Source organism: Lissotriton helveticus, chromosome 5_1, assembly GCF_964261635.1.
Source record: "Lissotriton helveticus chromosome 5_1, aLisHel1.1, whole genome shotgun sequence".
NCBI lineage: Eukaryota > Metazoa > Chordata > Amphibia > Caudata > Salamandridae > Lissotriton > Lissotriton helveticus.
Window position 1 is genome coordinate 1,731,539,297 of NC_136065.1, and position 18,581 is coordinate 1,731,557,877.

The 18,581-nt window shown below is 42.6% G+C and overlaps 1 protein-coding gene across 7 annotated transcripts in view; it reads left to right on the forward strand.

The window, feature by feature from the left end:
- Positions 1–18,581, forward strand: part of LOC144753804 (uncharacterized) — a 2,685,544-nt gene that overhangs the window by 950,176 nt on the left and 1,716,787 nt on the right. For all 7 annotated transcript variants that reach the window (XR_013594537.1, XR_013594539.1, XM_078641375.1 and 4 more), the window contains one exon: positions 7,953–8,071. Coding sequence is in view for 5 of the 7 variants with exons in the window: in XM_078641375.1 (XP_078497501.1) it covers positions 7,953–8,071 (119 nt within the window). In the remaining 2 variants the exon portion in view is untranslated. The remainder of the gene's footprint in view (positions 1–7,952; positions 8,072–18,581) is intronic.

An 18,581-nucleotide genomic window follows, 5' to 3' on the forward strand; every position in this document is an offset into this window, starting at 1 on the left:
GCCTTTCCTTTCACTCTAACTGTATCCAGCAAGATTGTGCATAGTTTACTTTGCAGTCAGAGAAAGAAAAGTAAACACCAACCTCCATGTTAAAAGAACAAGCAGCAGTTTGTCAGAAGACATAGCCTGAGATTTGAAATCTGTCTTTGAATTCACAGCAAATGTGACAAAATAAACACAAAAATAAAAAATTAACATTTGCTGCTCTTTCACCTTCCATACTACAGCATGGTTATTTTGGGGGTGCTCCAGCACCCCTGCTTCCAGCACCTATGATCGAACCATCATCTCCACACTTCTTACTTCCTCCCTCAGATTGACAGTTAGGATGGATTGTGGCTCACCAAAAATATTCTTATGGGTGGGGTGTGGGCACTCAAAATGGCACATGGTTACAGAGGTCTTATTTTTCGTCATGGGCTAAATTAGAGCCTTATTGACTGTCATTTTTCGGCTGGATGGTTGATGAATTTTCTTCCCACTTTCATTACCCGACTATGAGCCTGAGATCTTGTTTAAACATTCATAATATATTTCTATATAACACAAATCACAAGAATATATAGACAGATCTTCCAGCTCCCAGTCACACATCACCAGCCCAGATAAGGCTGGAGTTTGGGCTAACAAACCAGTCCCATGCCAGATGGGTAGCCATTGTCTTCTATTACAACAAGATCAAATCTACTGAGGAAAATTCAATTAACTATCACATATGGGAGCATATCTAAAAATTCATACTCACCAACACAAGACTACCTTGCCCTAACGATTGACCTGTTTAACATGTTATAGCCAGCAGCAGCGAACCACATCTTCAAAAGAGCCGTCAATAAAACAACTGCAATAATATCTTCATTAGAAGAAAGGGCAACTCTAGAAAAACGCTCCCTTCCCTGGTCAATATTATACAGATTGAAGATCCTGCAACCACAGCAATACCTGGGAGAATTTCTAAACTGTAGGACAAAAAATCTAATACCTGAAATATCGCCTTGGGATCTTGTCCTTTGTTGTGTTGCTTCCTGGCTTCGTGAAGAAGCCAAACTGGAAACTGGAGCAGTTCAGGTAAGTTTAATGGAAGTAAGCAACCTGGCATCCGACCACCTCGACATTCCAGTGCAACTGTCAACTATCGAGTGGAACTTAGAACTAGGAGCACATGCAGAGAATCTAATGACAGGTAAGATAACATCATAACACATCCTCCTCCTTAGTGAACAAAAAAAACAAATTAAAGAGGAAAGAAAAACAAACAAAATTGAAAGGTAACATAATCCTTAAGATACATAGGAGGCTTACAAATTCAAACGCTCCAGAATGACACATCCATCACCCCTCACCTCCTCACCTTGCAAGGCACGAGAAGGAACTCCCATGGCCTGTTGAACAGACTGTTGAGAACAATTATCCTTGAACGAAGAGTCAGACATGAACATTGCACAGGAACATCAGTCCTCCATGGAAGCTTGTTTAACATAGTAACCTCCTTTCTGATACAAGGCTACACTCCTCAAATTCCATATCTCACCACCTTCAATAACCACAAAAAACTTGCTCACACTAATGACACGGTACGCTCCCTTGAATTTCTGTAACCCAGCTTTGATCCTTTCAGATTTCACTTTAACCCAATCACCCACCTCAATTTTACCACACACCACTTCTGGAAAACTCTCACCATCAGAAAGTATCCAATCTTTTAACCAAGCTGGGACCAGTCTGGAACCTGTAGAATGTCCATGCATGAGCTGAAAAGGTGACCTCTGAGTGACACTGGGAATTGTAGTGCGATAAGACCAAATCATTTCCTCAACAAGACATTTGGAGTTCAAATTGTTGGCTAACGCAAGTTGAATGGTACCCTTAATGAGTCTGTTGGACCTTTCTACCATTCCATTGCCCATAGGATTTTAAAGAGAAGTGCAAGAATGTTTCACGCCACATTTCTCAAAAAAGCACCTCATCTCATTTGAGGTCAATTGTGTGCCATTATCAGTTAGGATCATATGAGGAACCCCCTCTTGTAAAAAGAGACCTTCCAACACCTCTATGGTGGACTTGGTTGTAATATCTCTCATGAATTCAACACAAAGCCACCTTGAGTGCACATCAATGACAACAGCAGCAATTAGTATGCTATTTCATACTCTGGTGATCTTGTTCAGGTTGCGTTCTCTAAGCAAAACCTTTCTTTATTTGTTGAGATTCCCTATATGGATATTTTTTTGTTAAGGGGGTTCTAGGCATTGGTTGGTTTCTTTAGGGTATTCATGTGTTGGAGCCATACTTCTCACACTCTGGTTTAATCTACAGTGTGGGTAGTGCACACCCTATACACTGATTCTACCCGGGGGAAGGTGATGTAGTAGACTAAACATAGTAGGTCTTGGAATGAGTGGAGTGTTGGTGAGTAATTAGAATGGAGTGTTTGCATGTCTGAGAGTGAGGATCAGTTGTGAATGGGCTGAGCGGCAAGTGAGCTGCTCCTGGTGAGGTCTCCCTCTCTGATACTTACCATCTAATTTAATAAAGAGATCTTCACATGCTACACCTCGTCTTCCAAGCCTCTCATATTTTATTACATATGGTTTGTGTAACTCCAGCATTTGTTTTTTTTCTCCTTTTTCTTCTGTCACTATGGCTTTAAATATAGTTACTCCGCCAATGTTTCTCACTATTCCGGGCATTCCTGCAATAGATTGGAAGGACTGGGTAGAAATGTTGGATAACTATATTGTAGCCCTAGATGGAAAGAATTTTCATCCTGAAAGGAAGAAGGCACTTTTGCTTAGTACTTTGGGCAATGAAGGTCGGAGAATTTTTTAATATTTACCGGTAGCCCTAGGTCCCAATGGCCAACCCATGGATGACGTCTATAAAGAAGCTGGAGACAAGGTTTGCCAAAGAAGTTAACTTAGTCATGGCCAAGTATCGTTTTTATACTCAACCACAAGCTGAAAATGAGAGTATAGATGACTTTTGTGTCAAGATTACGTGAACTTTCCATAAAATGTCGTTTTGGTAACATGACTGATGAGCTAATTCGCGACCAGCTTATTGTTCAATGTTGTCACAGGAAAATCCAAGAGAGACTTTGGGCGGCGAAAGATCCATCTCTAAAAGATGCCAGACACATGGCAAAAGTAATAGAGGAGTCACAAAAGTGTATAAAAGAGTTAGAATACAGGGATAAAAACTCCTCACAGATTGGCAATATTGAGCTCGCTGATAAAGAGGATAGTTTTTATGTTAATGCTGTCTCAAAACGCTTCAACAAATCTAATGCCACTTAAAAATGTTCTCCTAAAGTTAAAGGGAAAGAATGTTGGCATTGTGGGAGTCAGTTTCATCTGGGTGATTTTAAGAAATGTTATTCCTTAGATCAAATGTGTAGGAAATGTGGTCGCAAGGGTCACTATTCCAGGATGTGTAAACAAGGTTAGAGTGGTGACAAAAGCAAACCCTTAGACAATTCAGAAAAATTAAAATCTAAGGTTAATGTGGTTTGCTCTTTGTTAGATACTACTCGGATAGTTAACAGAGTGTTAGTGGTACAACACGATAATGACAATGTGGGGGGAGAAATCAATGTATCTTTAAGATTAACAAGACCTTCTGCTGTATTCATGGTGCGTGGGCGGAGTGTTTCTCTCATGGTCGATTCGGGATCGTTATTTACGATAATTCCTGAATCTATTTTTACCTCATTGTGGCAGGGTGTTTCTCTTTCTAAAAAAGATATCAGTATTGTAGGCTATCAGGGTCAACCCATTGATGTACTGGGCTATATGTTTGGTACCATCACCTTTAAAACCAGGAGTATTGAGGGCAAGGTTTATATTGCCAAAGATGGGCCACCAATGTTGGGTTGGATGCACCAGTTTGATTTCAATATCATCATCAATCCAAGGTCACCAAATCTAGTTACGGTTGTTGAGGATGACATTCAGGTTAACGATAAATTAATATGAAGCACAAAGAAGGATCGTCACCAAAAATTTTGTGTTGGTTCGTGGCTTCTTGAAGAAGACAAACTGGAAACTGGAGGAGTTCAGGTAAGTTTCATGGAAGTAAGCAACCTGGCATCCGACCACCTCGACAGTCCAGTGCAACTGTCAACTATTGAGTGCCGTCAGCCCAACATTCGGGTAAAAGGAACTTAGAACTAGGAGCACATGCAGAGAACGTAATGACAGGTAAGATAACATCATAACATCCTACCACACGGACAACTTGCTCTGGCTGAGGGCAGAAGGGGAAACAACCTGTTTACTATGCTGCCTCGCGACTGAAGAGCTGTTGCACATCAAGTGCCTCTACAATTCTACTCTAAGCCTACGTCGACAATGTCTATACCCTCTTTGGAACCAGTTAAGGCTGTGCACCTGCAGACAAGCCATATTGGACTGCCTCAACTCAGCAGACCAGCAAACAATCTCCCAACTGTAAAATACCTCCAAGGTGTCAAGTGGGCCATGAAGGGCAACAGCTATTTAACTACAGCTCAGACAGAAATCAAACTATACTCCTTCTTACAAACTGGGTTACTGTACATTGAAACATTTTAACTGTACTTGAACGTTTTAACTGCTATCCAATGTTTTAACAAACCACATTCTCCTTTCATTGTACACTTTTTAAAACAAATGTATTGTTCCCTTTATGTATTTATACCTTGCTTACTACACTGATTTTCTTCAAATGCTATTTCTTTTGTGCACTATCACTTTGTAAATGTATTGATTTTAATGAATCTAGCAGTAAAAGCTGGCTTATGACTTATATAACACAAAGATTGCATCACTGGTTGCCTATGCAATGTCAGGTCCTTTCCAAAACATGCTGTTGAAATCTGGGACCTTCCTTCACCTGACACTGGTTTTCTAACAGAATCCTGGATGAATTCTACCTTCTTATCAGCCATCACGCTAGCACTTCCATACACCTACCGAGTGTGGAGATTAGACAGAGAAGGAAGGACAGGTTGCGGTACAGCTATCATTTATAAAGACAAAGTTAAAGTCTCACTCATAGAGACTTTATTAGTGGATTGGGCAGAGATTTGTGTTTTTAGGGTTTAAATCACCGCCAAGGACTGCTGGAGGGGTACTTTACTCTATCGCCCTCCTGGACCGAAAAGAGATTTTAGTCAGCTGCTCACTGAATTAATTGCTGTACATGTCCTTGCATCCAATCATTTTCTTTTATTAGGTGACTTCAACTTTCATGGAGAGGATTGTTTTAACATTGAAATAGTGCAACTTACCTCTGATCTATTTCGCAGGCCACACTTTAGATTTGATATTTGTGAACTGCTCCTCTCTGCTTTGTGATGCCCTAACTGCTACCCTGGACTGACCACTCCCTATCAGCTTTCAGATTACAACACTTAAGGTGCCTGATCATGAACAGAAGGCTAGGAAGAATAGTACGAGGCACTGGTGCAAAATTGCAAATGATTTTAAGTTCACTCTTCCATCGGCAAATGCTGATATGGATAACTCTCTCACAGGCTACAAATCAGCCTTGAACTCGGCTTTTGACAAAATAGCCCCTCTGAATACTTGCTCTAATTTCAACCATGGCACTCACGCACCCTGGTACACAACCGAACTGCAAACCGAAAAAGCTTAATGCAAAAGACTTGAGAGGCGATGGCGCCAATCGAAAAACTGTGCTGATGAAGAGGCTTATAAGTTATCCTTACCCAGGTATCACTATATCATAAAAGAGGCAGTAAGGCACACATCTCCTAACAAATCAATCAGGCAGGTAACTCTTCCAAGGAGCTGTTTAAAGTTCTCAACACTTTTTTAAATCCTCATGCATGTTCTCAAGAGACTGTGCTGTCACAAGCCTTATATAACGCCCTAGCGAATCACTTTGAAGGAAAAATTCATACAATTTATCTGACCTTACCCAAAATAGCTGACCCTGACTGTGGGCAGTCTTATCCCAGTTCCGAGCCCTCGAATCCTGATCATGGCTTTGGTAATTTGAAGCTACTTTTGCTTGGTTCAATTAAGAAAGCATTGATAACTGCCAATCAGGGTCTCCTTTAGATTCTTGTCCTCCCCGTATTTCTGCAATTGTGTCCTCGCAGCTTGCCCCCTCCATATGTTTGTTATTTAACCTGTCCATCAATACTGTGAAATTCCCTTCTGCTTGGAAAGCAACTCAGGCCACCCCAATTAAAAAAAAAGTCAATTTGTTACCTGAGAATCCTTCCAATTACAGACCCATCTCTCTACTTCCCCTACTGGGTGTTGATGAAAGGTCTAAAAAACACACACTCATGGAATAGCTTGAAGCGAATAAATTGCTGGACCTGTCTCAATCTGTTTTTTTAGACACATGCAGAGTAGTGAGACTCCAATTGCGGTTAAGGATCACATAAGATACTCTCTTGACAAAAATATACCTTCATTGCTTGTATTGTTGGATCTGTATACAGCTTTCAACACTGTATTTCCCTTAAAAAGTGTGGGGCTGAGACAAGACCCCTGTGGCACCCCCTTGTCAAGATTTACGGTGTGTGATATATAGGTACCGATATTGATAGTCTGAGTTTGATTGGTTAGGAAATCCTTGAACCACCCTAGTGCTGTGCCATATATATCTATGTCTTGCAGTCTCTGCACCATCTTAGTAAGATGGTGCAAGACATAGACATATATGGCACAGCACTAGCGTGGTTCAAGGATTTCCTAACCAATCGAAGTCAGACTATCAAAATCGATTCGTATAAACCGCACACTGTAAAACTTGAAAAGGGGGTGCCACAGAGGTCTTGTCTCAGCCCCACACTTTTTAACATCTATGTGGCCCCATTGACAAAGTTGTTAAAACGTTTGCTTTACAGCCATTGCCATATGCTGATGACTTGCAGCTAATCATCATCTCAATAAAGATCAGAATAATGCACAAGCCTGCTTTCCAGTAGGTATGACAGCTATTGCGGCGTGGATGACAAATAACTGTCTCCAGTTGAATGCCAATAAAACAAAGATTATGCTGTTTGGGAAGGCCCCAGAGCTCTGGACCCCCGACCTGTGGCTCTATGAACTGGACCCAGGCCAACTCCTAAATTAGTTGTAAATAATTTGGTTGTTTGCCTTGACCAATCACTCAGTATGAAAGAAAAAGTTGGGACCACCATTGGACCCCCTTTAATAATTTGCGTCTCTTACAGAGAATTTTTCCCCTTCTCCCACATTCTGTGAGGAGGATCTTGGTCCAAGCATTGGTTATTAGCTGCTTGGATTACTGCAATGCTCTATTGGCCTCTACCAATGAAACAGTTTTGAAAAAACTGCAAGTTGTTAAAAATACAGCAGCACACCTCATCAACAATCTTCCAGTCAGGACAATTGTTTCCAAAAAATGCTGTTTGACACACAGGTCCTTGAATGGACAAGGCCCGAGCTATCTATCCACACAGCTTATCCACTACCGGCTTGGCAGAGCTTTAAGGTCAAGTGACAAAGCTTTCCTCACAGTCACACAGATTAGAAAATCCCAATCATGTGGCAGCTCGTTTTCATATTTAGCCCCTCTGTGATTGGAATGAGCCCCACACCAATTCCGTCAATGTACAAACCAATTCCAATTTGGAAACTTCTTAAAAGAGCATTCTTTGTGGCCTAGTAGTTTGATCATCTGTCTGTGATCTGCGTGGCGAGAAGATACCCCTCCTGGGGGAATTTGTTTGCATTACAAATTAAACTAATGTGACAACAGAACAAACAATGGCTACTTTTTTCTGTAGAAATACTCCTCATACATATTTAATGATGAATGATTATACTAACCTTGCTAGTCTTTTCTAATGTAGTGAATCTTTGAAAGATGCTATTGCTGGAGAACTGCAAAGTTCTCAAGCAAGAGCATAGGAATCCTTCCCATTTGTAGCGGTTACTATGTTGACATTTATATTTTCTTGTCTGCAGAGTTTTGCCATATAAGGTCGCATGCTGTCTGTGCCAAGCTCAAAAGAAAATAGAGTCCCTTTGTAGGACAGTCAAGCTCCAGTGCCAAGATGTCTGTGACATAAGCTCATCATTATGTAGTAGGTATTATGTTCTTAAAAAGTAAGTTCTACAATTGTACTTTTTCTACACAAAACCCATTTCAGTGTCAAAAAAGGCTTACTATGTGGTGGATTTGTCCATCTGTTCACAAGTATGAAAAATACAGTTCTGAACATGGTTATGCTGTTCAAAGTCCGATCTCTTTTGGGAAACAGAGACCATCATCAGTTATTAAATAATGGTTACATTAGTTATGTTATGTGTAGAGCATTTGTAATGTGTTCAAGACTACCTGAGAGTTTCATCAGGACACTGAAACAAATTCAAAATTTGCTGGAAGGAATACAGGAATATTATTTACTTAATCGTGTAGGCCAGAGAGGAAGAAAGAAGGTGTAGAGTTTTTTAGTGGTCTATGGCAAAAACCAAGACTAAAGCCCTCCTCGGTTGATGGTGATATGTTTGGTAACTGCTGTAATTTCACATTTGGCAATTATGAGTTTTGTGATAGATATTGGCAGGTGAAGCCTGCCACTATTTATTGGATGATGTTGGATCTGACGTCCTTGGTATGATTTTCCCCCAACCTTTTGCCTTCCTTCTTGCGGTTCTTTCTAACTTTAGGACTTCTAACCAGTGCTAAAGTTCTTGTGCCCCCTCCTTTAAACATGGTAGCTTTGGCTCCCACCCATTTAATTTATTTGTAAATCAGTAGTAAAATAGGGCTACATGTAGCCAGGGCCTGTAAACTAAATGCTACTCATTGTGCCACCCACTTAAGTAACCTTTTTAGCATGTCTTAGGCCTGCCAGCATCGCCTTTGTGTGCAGTTGAAATTGCCATTTCAAATATTTTGCCGAGCCGTAACCTTCCTTTTTAATACATATAAGTTACCCCTTTTGTAGGCCCTAAATAGTCCATAGGGCATGGTGAAGTGTATTGAAAAAGTTGGATATGTCCTGGTAGTTAAAGACTCTTAAATTCCTTTTTCACAACTTCAAGGCCTAGCTCTCCCATTGGGTTACCTTAATACATGTAATAAGTGCTATCTTTCAACTGGGAGCAGATAGAAACGTCGAGTTTATGTCTACCACTTGTAATTTAAATCTCTCTTTAATGATTAAGTTGGATGTTAAGTCAGAATTCAAAAGTTGGCATGTTCTTGTCCCAACCATTTGGTTCTTGAAGCCTGTGTCCTACGCCACATGACTAGGTGTAGCTGGCAGTTGGTCCTTGTGTATTGCTTTGTGTATTGCTTCCAGACAGTGAGACAAAGGGGGAATAGAGGTTGTGAGGATGGGCCATCCCTGACGAGATGAGGGGGAGGAGCTGTCACCTACCTCACTTGCACATCACAAAGGCTCTGCCTAACCACACTCACAAAGGGTCTGACACTAGTCTTTTGTCTGTGACCCCAGACAAGCTTGGGCCAGGGCAGGATGTTAGGACATTTTAAGCACCACTGGGGATGGGAGCCTCTGGAAACTTCTCCAACTTCAAAGTGGGTCCAATGTAGAAATAATGGACCATCAGACCCAACTCTTCCATAAACCTCTGGATATGTGAAAGACTGGAAAGGAATATATAGTGCAGCTCTGCAAGAAGGACTGCTATTAAAACAAAACCTACCTTTCTGCTGTCCAGGGTCCTGCGTCTTCACTGCTCCCCCTGCTCCCCTGTCTCCAGCAGGAACAGAAAGCAGACAGCCTCCCTCCCCTCCCATAAGGATGGCATGTTATCCAATATTGGATCTTTCATAGATTCACATGCTTGAATCATCCGCGCTGTCAAGGTGGGAGTCTCACGTAAAAATAAATAATATATATAACAGTATTAAAACATATAATAGGCTGTAAGAGAAGCAAGTCCCTCAAATGTTCTACCACACATAGTGTGACAGGGAGTATTCCTGAGCTCTGCTCTGCTCAGTTTTCTTTCATCTGTTGGACTTTGTGAGCACAGAATGTCTGATACTTCTTCTTTAAAGGGTTATTCAGGCCCTATGGGTCATGTGGGAAGAAGAGGCTGCATTTTGAAGATCCACACAAGAATTGAATTTAATGCCTTTACCCTGCTCATAAAGACAAAGACTGTAGGATTTGCAGGACGTTTTCTTCTAAACCTGTGTGGTGCCTGATGATGAAGGCAGTGGTAGTTCTCAGGGTTCAGTCCATCTGACAAAAAAAAAGGACAGGTATGAAGAATCCCATGAAGGACACAAAAATCTACAAAAAAGTCCCATCATGAGGCTCTGCATTCTGCCTCAAAAAAGGGAAGATGCCATTCTCTTCTGAGGAGAAATCTGGGGAAAAAACTGCCTCAGAAATGCCCCAAAAAACTGTCTTTAAACAGCCCAAGACTCAGCCAGAGTCTGTCAGGACCTCCTTGTCATCAAAAAAGACTCACCGCTGTCGAAGTCTCTCCGATCGGCGACACTCCCATCATCGGTGTGCCTCCCTCGTCGATGCCTCCACCGTTGAAGATGACCACTTTATCCACAATGACAACATCTGCGATGATAGGCCTACGGTCCACGGCCTCGACGATTACTACTCCATCATTGACGACAGTCATGTAAACATCAATGGTATCTGTGTCACCGTTGACAATCATCTCATTAACTCCTCAATGGAGAAGGCCTTCTTCATTGAGACTAAATCCAATCTTGTCATCCAGGTTCTCGTCCACAATGGATTTTTACCTTCTTATATATCTCCTGTGCCTCATAGCCAGTTTTTGGAGGAATCTGAGGATGATGGGTTGTTCAGTTTAGCCCGCAGCCCCTCTTCGCTCCATGTGAAGTTTCAAGAGGAAGAAGATGAGGATAATTATTATGGCACACACTACCAACCTAAAGAAAGACCTCAAGTATTGATGCCTCTTCAAGAGCCTATGATTCAAATGCCTGTGGCATTAGTGCAGGACTTGACAGCTATGCTGCAGGATTACCATACCCATTTCCCTACTGCAGTTACAAATAAGGGCAAACCCGGAATCACTGGGACCTGGGTACTAGACAGTATCTATTAAAGTGGTCCCAGGGTTTTACTGGCTTTAACTTGGAGGGGAACAAATGATTGATTTAAAAAAAGCATAAGAATCAGTAAACAATATGAAAAAGGGAAACAATAAAGTTCGACCAATGTTATTAAATCACATTGGGAGTGCATTTTTTTAAACAATTTCGAGAAAAACTAGCAGGGTATCACATAGAAATGTGTGGTGTCCAGAGAGTGGAAGAAAGGGTGGTGGGGGGTTTTGGGTAGTGATAGAAAGAGAAAATTTTGTGATGGTGACAATCGTATCACATACAGTTTTGGTATATATAAAGTGACTTTACAGCATTTGCCAATACCGAATCAACAGTGATTGATAAACTGTGATCTCTTGTGTGATATGGCAAAAATGATGTGGACTTTGACTATCTGATATATCACCAATATATACCAATATTGTATGTGATATGATTGTCACCATCACAAATTTTTCTCTTTCTATCACTACCCAAACCCCCCCCCCCACCACCCTTTCTTCCACTCTCTGGACACCACAAGTGGGAAAAGGTTTTTATTCCTGTTTCTTTCTGATAAAGAAAAAAAAAGTCGGGAGACTGGAGGCCAATTCTAGACCTAAGGAGATTAAACAAATATCTGCAGAAAAAGCCTTTCCACATGGTCACTCTCCAGGAAATTCTGGAGCTCCTCAATCATGCAGTTTTCCTGACAACACTAGATCCTCAGGACTCATACTTCTACTTCCCTATCCATCCCAAACATCGAACGTTTCTCAGTTTCACTGTGACAGGTATTCATTTTTAGTTCAGAGTTCTCCCTTTTGGTCTGCGGTCAGCACCAAGAGTATTTACTAAATGTCTAGCTCCAGTTGCTGCTCATCTCAGGCTGTAGGGCCTGAAGCTGTTCCCTTACCTACCTTAAAACTTCCCTCCGTGGATCTTGCTGACACAGAGAACATTGTCATTAAGACTGACACTGATAGCGGAGCTCTGCTATTGGTGCTGCTATATCGCCCTCCACAATTTATGTCTACTTTTCCTTCGTTATTAGCAGAACAACTGGCCTCTTATGTGACTAATTACTAAAAAATCGTTCTAATTGGGGACCTTAATTATTGGTTTGACAATACAGCTGTCGACTCCCAGGCAGCAGAACTTAGGGATATGCTACTGGATATGAATTTGACCCAGCATATACACTCTTCCACCCACGAGAAAGGTCATAGTTTGGATCAGATTTGGTCCTTCAATCCTCCTTTATCTCCCCCTTCCATACGACCCTGTATATGGTCAGATCATTCCTTGATACACTTTACAATCACTATCAGTGGGTCTACTAAATCGATGTATCGGGCGGGTGGGGAAATTAGGAAATGGAGAGCCATGAACCTACCGGCATTTTTAGACACTCTTGCCACTACTCTGCCCGTAGCATGTAGGGATATAGATCTCATTGAGGAGACGCTCTCACAATGGCTTCAACAGGCTGCGGATATGCACGCACCCCTGGTGAGCTTTTCCCGATCACGCGCTAATGATACCCATAAATGGTTCACCCCTGAACTAAAGAAGCTAAAGCTTGAGATACGTCAAAAAGAAAGGAAGTGGAGAACTAAATACTTACCACAAGATAAAGAGAACTACTGTTCTGCTAGAAAAAACTACCAAAAGACTATTCTCAAACGTAAAACTGATTATTTTTCCGCTAAAATTTTAAACTCACAGAATAAATCAAAAGATGTGTTCAATATAGTGAATGATCTCTGTGACACCGATTGAACAGCCCCCGTGTAATCCCCACACAAAAGCTATGTGAATCTCTAAATGATTTCTTTATAGACAAAATCATCACTATAAAACAGAGCATAAACAATTCCCTTATCCCGGCCCCACTGGATGACATTTTTTACAATCCCATTACACTAGATACTCTTCCTCCTATTGATATAAAAACTCTCTCAGAACTTCTTTCCCGTGTTAAGTCTGGTTCACCTGACGATATCTGTCCACCTCACATTTTTAGAGAGCTAGGCTTAGCTGTCCCACAAGGCATCCTCTCTTTTCTAAATGAGTCACTTTTGCAGGGCAAGGTTCCCAGCAGTTTTAAGAACGCACTGTTAATCCCCCTGATAAAGAAACCCGATATTGACCCACATGATTTGACTAACTATAGGCCGATTTCCCTCCTGCTCTACCTATCTCTTGCTGCCTGTCGAATTTCATCGAAAATTCGGCATATTTGGAGCCGCACCAGGCAGGCTTCCGTCCTTGTCTTTCTACAGAGACTGTGATTCTCGCAGTTCAAAACACTCTTAGATCTAATGCGGATAAGGATGTCCATCAGGCTCTTGTGCTCCTAGACCTGTCGGCCGCGTTTGACACGGTTGACTATTCCATTCTTGTCAACCGTGTCGAGCAGGCCGGCCTCAGAGGTTCCGCTTTGAGTTGGATTACCTCCTTCATTACCGGGCGCACGCAATCAGTGAGATTGGGGACCTTCGCGGCTCCCAGAACCCTGTCCACTTGCGGGGTCCCGCAAGGATCCTCTCTGTCCCCTTTATTGTTTAATTTATACTTACGTCCACTACTATTTTCTTTAAAAAACTATAAAGCCACTATTTTTAATTACGCGGACGATCTTCAGCTTGTCTTCCCTCTAAATTCCGCAGACTCTGTGACTGAATTTCAGAACATCATGGTTCACATTCAGAGGTGTATGAACCTGAACCATCTCAAACTGAACCCGCACAAGACAGAATTGATCTTGCATGGGAAAAGTGAACTCAGCTGGGGCATCCATTTCTGGCCACCTGACATGGGGGCCCCGCCCATTAAATCCCTGTCGGTCAAGAGCCTAGGGGTGACGCTAAATGAAGATCTGTCACTTAAAGGTCAGGTAGGGCCAGTTGTATCCTCAAGTTTCTTTCAACTTAGAAAGATAAACAAAATTGCTCATTTATTGACATATTCTGCACTTATTCAGGTAATCATTGCCCTTGTTCTGTCCCGACTGGATTACTCAAACAGTCTTTACTTGGGACTTCCAGTGGGTCAGCTTAAAATATTGCAACTTGTTCAGAACCAGGCGGCCAGACTTATTTGTAAACAACCGAAATGGCAGTCTGTCAGGCCTAGCCTACAAAAACTTCACTGGCTGCCTCTGGCTCAAAGGATTGAGTTTAAGGCAGGTTGCATTATCTTTAAGGCTCTGCATAATAAGGGTCCCAAATTCATTATGAAAATGGTACTTAAGTATGCCCCCTCACGTAACCTTCATTCCGCTCACAAAGATCTGTTAGTTGGTTCTCTGTTAAAGAAGAAACGGCAGGGCGGGAGCTGTTTCCACTTTCTGGCTGCCACCTTCTGGAACTCCCTACCACAGCCTTTAAGACAATGTGAAGATCTTCTTACTTTTAGATGCTCTCTCAAGACATGGTTACTTAGACAGGCCTACCCATAGAGTAGTGTGTTGGGTGTCCTATAGAGTATTGTGTAGTGTTTCCCACCCCGATAGCGCCATGAAGCCCACGGGCGTACGAGCGCTTAAGAAATAAATACTAACATAACATAACATGACTGGTTAGTGAAAGCACTGTCTTTTCGACAAGCTTTAGGGCAACTTCAATTTGCCTTCAAGTGTTTCATTCACTGGGGCTAACTATCAATTTTCAATAGTCAGTTCTGCATCCCTCTTAAAGGATGCTCTTTCTAAGAGCAGTTTTGGACACTATCCAAGACAGGTCATTCTTGTCCACAGAAAGGCAATCACGCCTAATTTCTCTAGCAACAAAGTTGAGAGGAAGAAAGGTTGCTTCTGTGAGAATGATAACATCTCTACTGGTCATGATGCCCTCTGCAATTCTAATGGCACCTTACTCTCGTCTCTGAATGAGACCTATACAAAAGGAACAAGACAATCAATGGCAGCAGGTGACCAGATCGTTTGACGACCTGGTAAGGATAACTCCAGCCATGCGATCAGCTCTGCTTTGGTGGCAGCACTTCAGCAATCTCTCAATACGCCTAACTTTCCTTCCTCGGACACCAGAGTTTGTCCTCACCACAGACGCTTCTCTAGAAGGATGGGGGCTCACCTTCAAGACCTCCGGATGAGGGGAAAGAGGGCAAATGGCTTTCAAAAATGTACATCAACCTCCTGGAGCTTTGAGCCATTTTTCTAGCCTTACAGGCTTTCCTTCCAAGGATTCAAGGATCCTCGGTCCTGTTAAGGACAGACAATACCACATGCATGCATTACCTAAACAAACAAGGGGGAATATGCTCCCACATCCTATCACTGAACACGCGCCTTTGAGTGGGGGCACTTTGAGGCACTTCTCAACAGCCTTACCTGCCGTGAGGGGAACGGCCAACCCCAGTGATATCCCTGCCGTGAGGGGAACGGCCAGCAATCACGCCATCTTTGCCGTGAGGGGAACGGCTTCAGCGGGACCAGCGGGACCAGACCGCACCCGAGGGACTACATCCCCCAGCAGCCCAGGCACACCGGCGCTCCCGTGACGCTCCTGCTGCGCTCGTAGGCGCTATAACAGCGCAGAACTTCTCCCGCCTCGCGGGACGTGCGCGGGAGTGCGCCGGGCTAACCCCGGGCAAAGGGAGGGCCATCTGTGGCCGTTCGATGCAGGCTGAGGCAGGGCAGGGCCACGGACTTTGGTTCTGGGACAAGCTCTGGTGCCCCCAAGGTAGCCCGCTCCGGCTTTGGTAATTGAGACTGTATTTGCATCTTCTCAGTTGCACCCTTGTTTGTTTGTTCCCAGGACTGTGTTCCTTTGAATAATATTTTAACTGTATAAGGGAATTTTACTTTGTTCCTTATTAAGACTTTCGGATTTTTAATAATCGTCGTGAGTATTTTGAGAGAGTTAATCATGTCTAAATGTAACAATGTAAACACCTGTCCCGCCCTAGCTACTCTTGACAATTATCTTGTTAAAGTCGTAGATAAAATCAATAAAGAACGCTGACTATCATTGGGTCGGGGGAGCCCCTCTGTTCCTTTACCCAGCCCACCGAAGTCACCTATATCCCTGTCGACCTCTTTAGTCGATGTTAGTTGCAACTCGGAGTTCCCTGTACTTCCAACCACGGCTACTCCTATAGAATCAGAGCCTAACCCGGTCACGCCCGAGTCCCCTCATGATACAACAGTATCTGGCTCCCCGGCTCCAAGAGCCCAGAGGGTATTAAGATCTGGGAGGAACATCAGTAGGATAAACATTCCAAAACGGGGGGGGGAACATAACAAAAAAAGACTGGAGCCACTATCTAACAGTGCTGTAAGCGACCCAGCAGCTGTTACTAATAATCCCCAGGTTAAACTAGTTCCTGAACAGTTAGAGCTCTTGATTAGCATTATTGATGCAAAGTTTGATAAAATCATCAAACCTTTAATGGACAAACTTGACACCATTTCGGGGGAGGTAATGAGGTTGGGAGGCCTTTTGAGTTTACATACAGGGTCTAATGTTAGCTTAGAAGCTAGTTCAAGGGTTAATGGTTCTATAACGGAGATACCAAAGATTTCCAAAGAGGGATCTTGCCCAGTTACTGTAGCTGTATCCAACCCTGTGCCTACGGTGTGTTTAAACACCCCTATTGCTATAGTCCCAGTGGATAAGCCAGGGCCAGTTAAAGAGAAGACTAGGCGACATGGTTATTCGCAGCCCGACTTACCCCCAGACTGTGCCCCAAATGTGGTAGTTCTAACCAATGTTCCACCAGTCAGGGAGTCAGGGCCTTATGGCAATTTGGAAACACACGAATCCCTGAAGAATAAAACTGTGGGTCGGCTCAATCGAGAGTGTGGTTTCCCAGTAGCTTTGTCTGATCAGATTCTAACCACCACTAGAACTAATTGAATAGGGAAATCACATAAAAATATTAGTGGTGACTGTGTAATAGTTAATTTTAAAAATCCACATCTTGCCACCACCTCTTTTATTAGAGCTACCTCCCGCCCACCGAATAATCAGGGAATTTCACTTAGACCTTTGGGGTTTTTCTATAGACATTTATTTGCTCAGCCTACAAATGACTCTGGGGGGAGAAGAGGTAGTGCCTCTAGTATGTCTAGAGGTTTTGAGCTGGTAACATCTAATCGTTACCAACCTTTGAGTGGTTTAGATTCCAACGATTGACTGAACTCTGAGCAGGTCCCCTCCCTGCCTGAAGTAAAAATTGTACCCTGTGGAGGAGAGTCAGAAGGAAATGATATAGGGCTCCCTGTCATTGTAAGTGAGCATTATGATTGCCGCATGATATGCAGTGCAGTGGGTGAACCAGTTGGGTGTACTGAGGGTCTTTTTGTAGCAGATAGGTTAAGTGTAACCCACCCTAATTCTAACGATACACTGGACAATCATCGTATCAGTCCAACTATCACTAACGCTGAAATTATGCAAACACCCACTGGGCCCCCGAGCTGTTTTATCGCCAGTTGGAATGTTGCGGGATTAACGTCCAAAGAGGATTGCCTGAGGTGGACAGAATTTGTTGATCTTTTTGATATTATCTGCCTCCAGGAAACTTGGTGTAAAAAGTTTACCGGTTATAACGGTTTTGTTTCCTACCAATTACCCGCTACGGCATCAACCTCAGGTAGAGCTAAGGGAGGGCTTTTGGTTTTGATTTCTGTTAAAATCCCCATAATTGTTAAAAAACATGTTTTAGTGGGGGCTCACTCTCAAATTTTATGGTTGTCACAAGATGAGGGAAGAAACATCCTTCTAATCAATTTTTATAATAACATTTTCGATGGCACCAGGCATTTGGTGATTAATGCCTTAGAGAGTGCCCTGGTTGATATCATAGAGGATTTGAATGTTATTTTTGAATTTATTTTGGTAGGGGATTTTAATATTGCAGTTTGTCCCCTCTCCCACCAAAGTACGTGTGGGGTCACCAATCGTTTTGGGGAAGCCGATCTCCATTTCCCCCATAACATGTACTGGGAATATTTGAACAACCTGTTAGCAGCACATGATATGGAAATACTGGAGAATGAGAAGAACGATTTAGGTGAGAGTATCCCCACTTTTTCGGGTAGGGGGAAAATACTGTTATTGATTTTATATGTATGTCTTCTAATCTTATCCCCTGGAGTTTGGCCCCTAGGGTCGTGGATATCATGCTTAGCGACCACAACTGTATTACTATTGAGGCCACACCCTGGAAAGAAAAACCTGTACCTGATTTGAGTGTTATTGTTAACATTGAACCCCATAGACCTAACGGTACTAGGTTAGGATGGAAAGGGGATAAAGAAAGCTAAAATGACGTCTGATTTAATCATAAATAGCTGCTTATTAGAAATCATTGCGATCCTTGAGCAAGCTAACGTCACTGTTGATCCTATTGGATATTTTACTAGAATTAATTCCATCATTGACAACAAGTTTACTAAAACAGCTGGGCGTAAGTCCGACCTACGAAGGGGATGGTTCGACCATGCATGTACTATTGCGCTTAAAGAGCTTAAAGAGGCTCTGGCAGCCAAACCTAGAGATAGGAGCCAG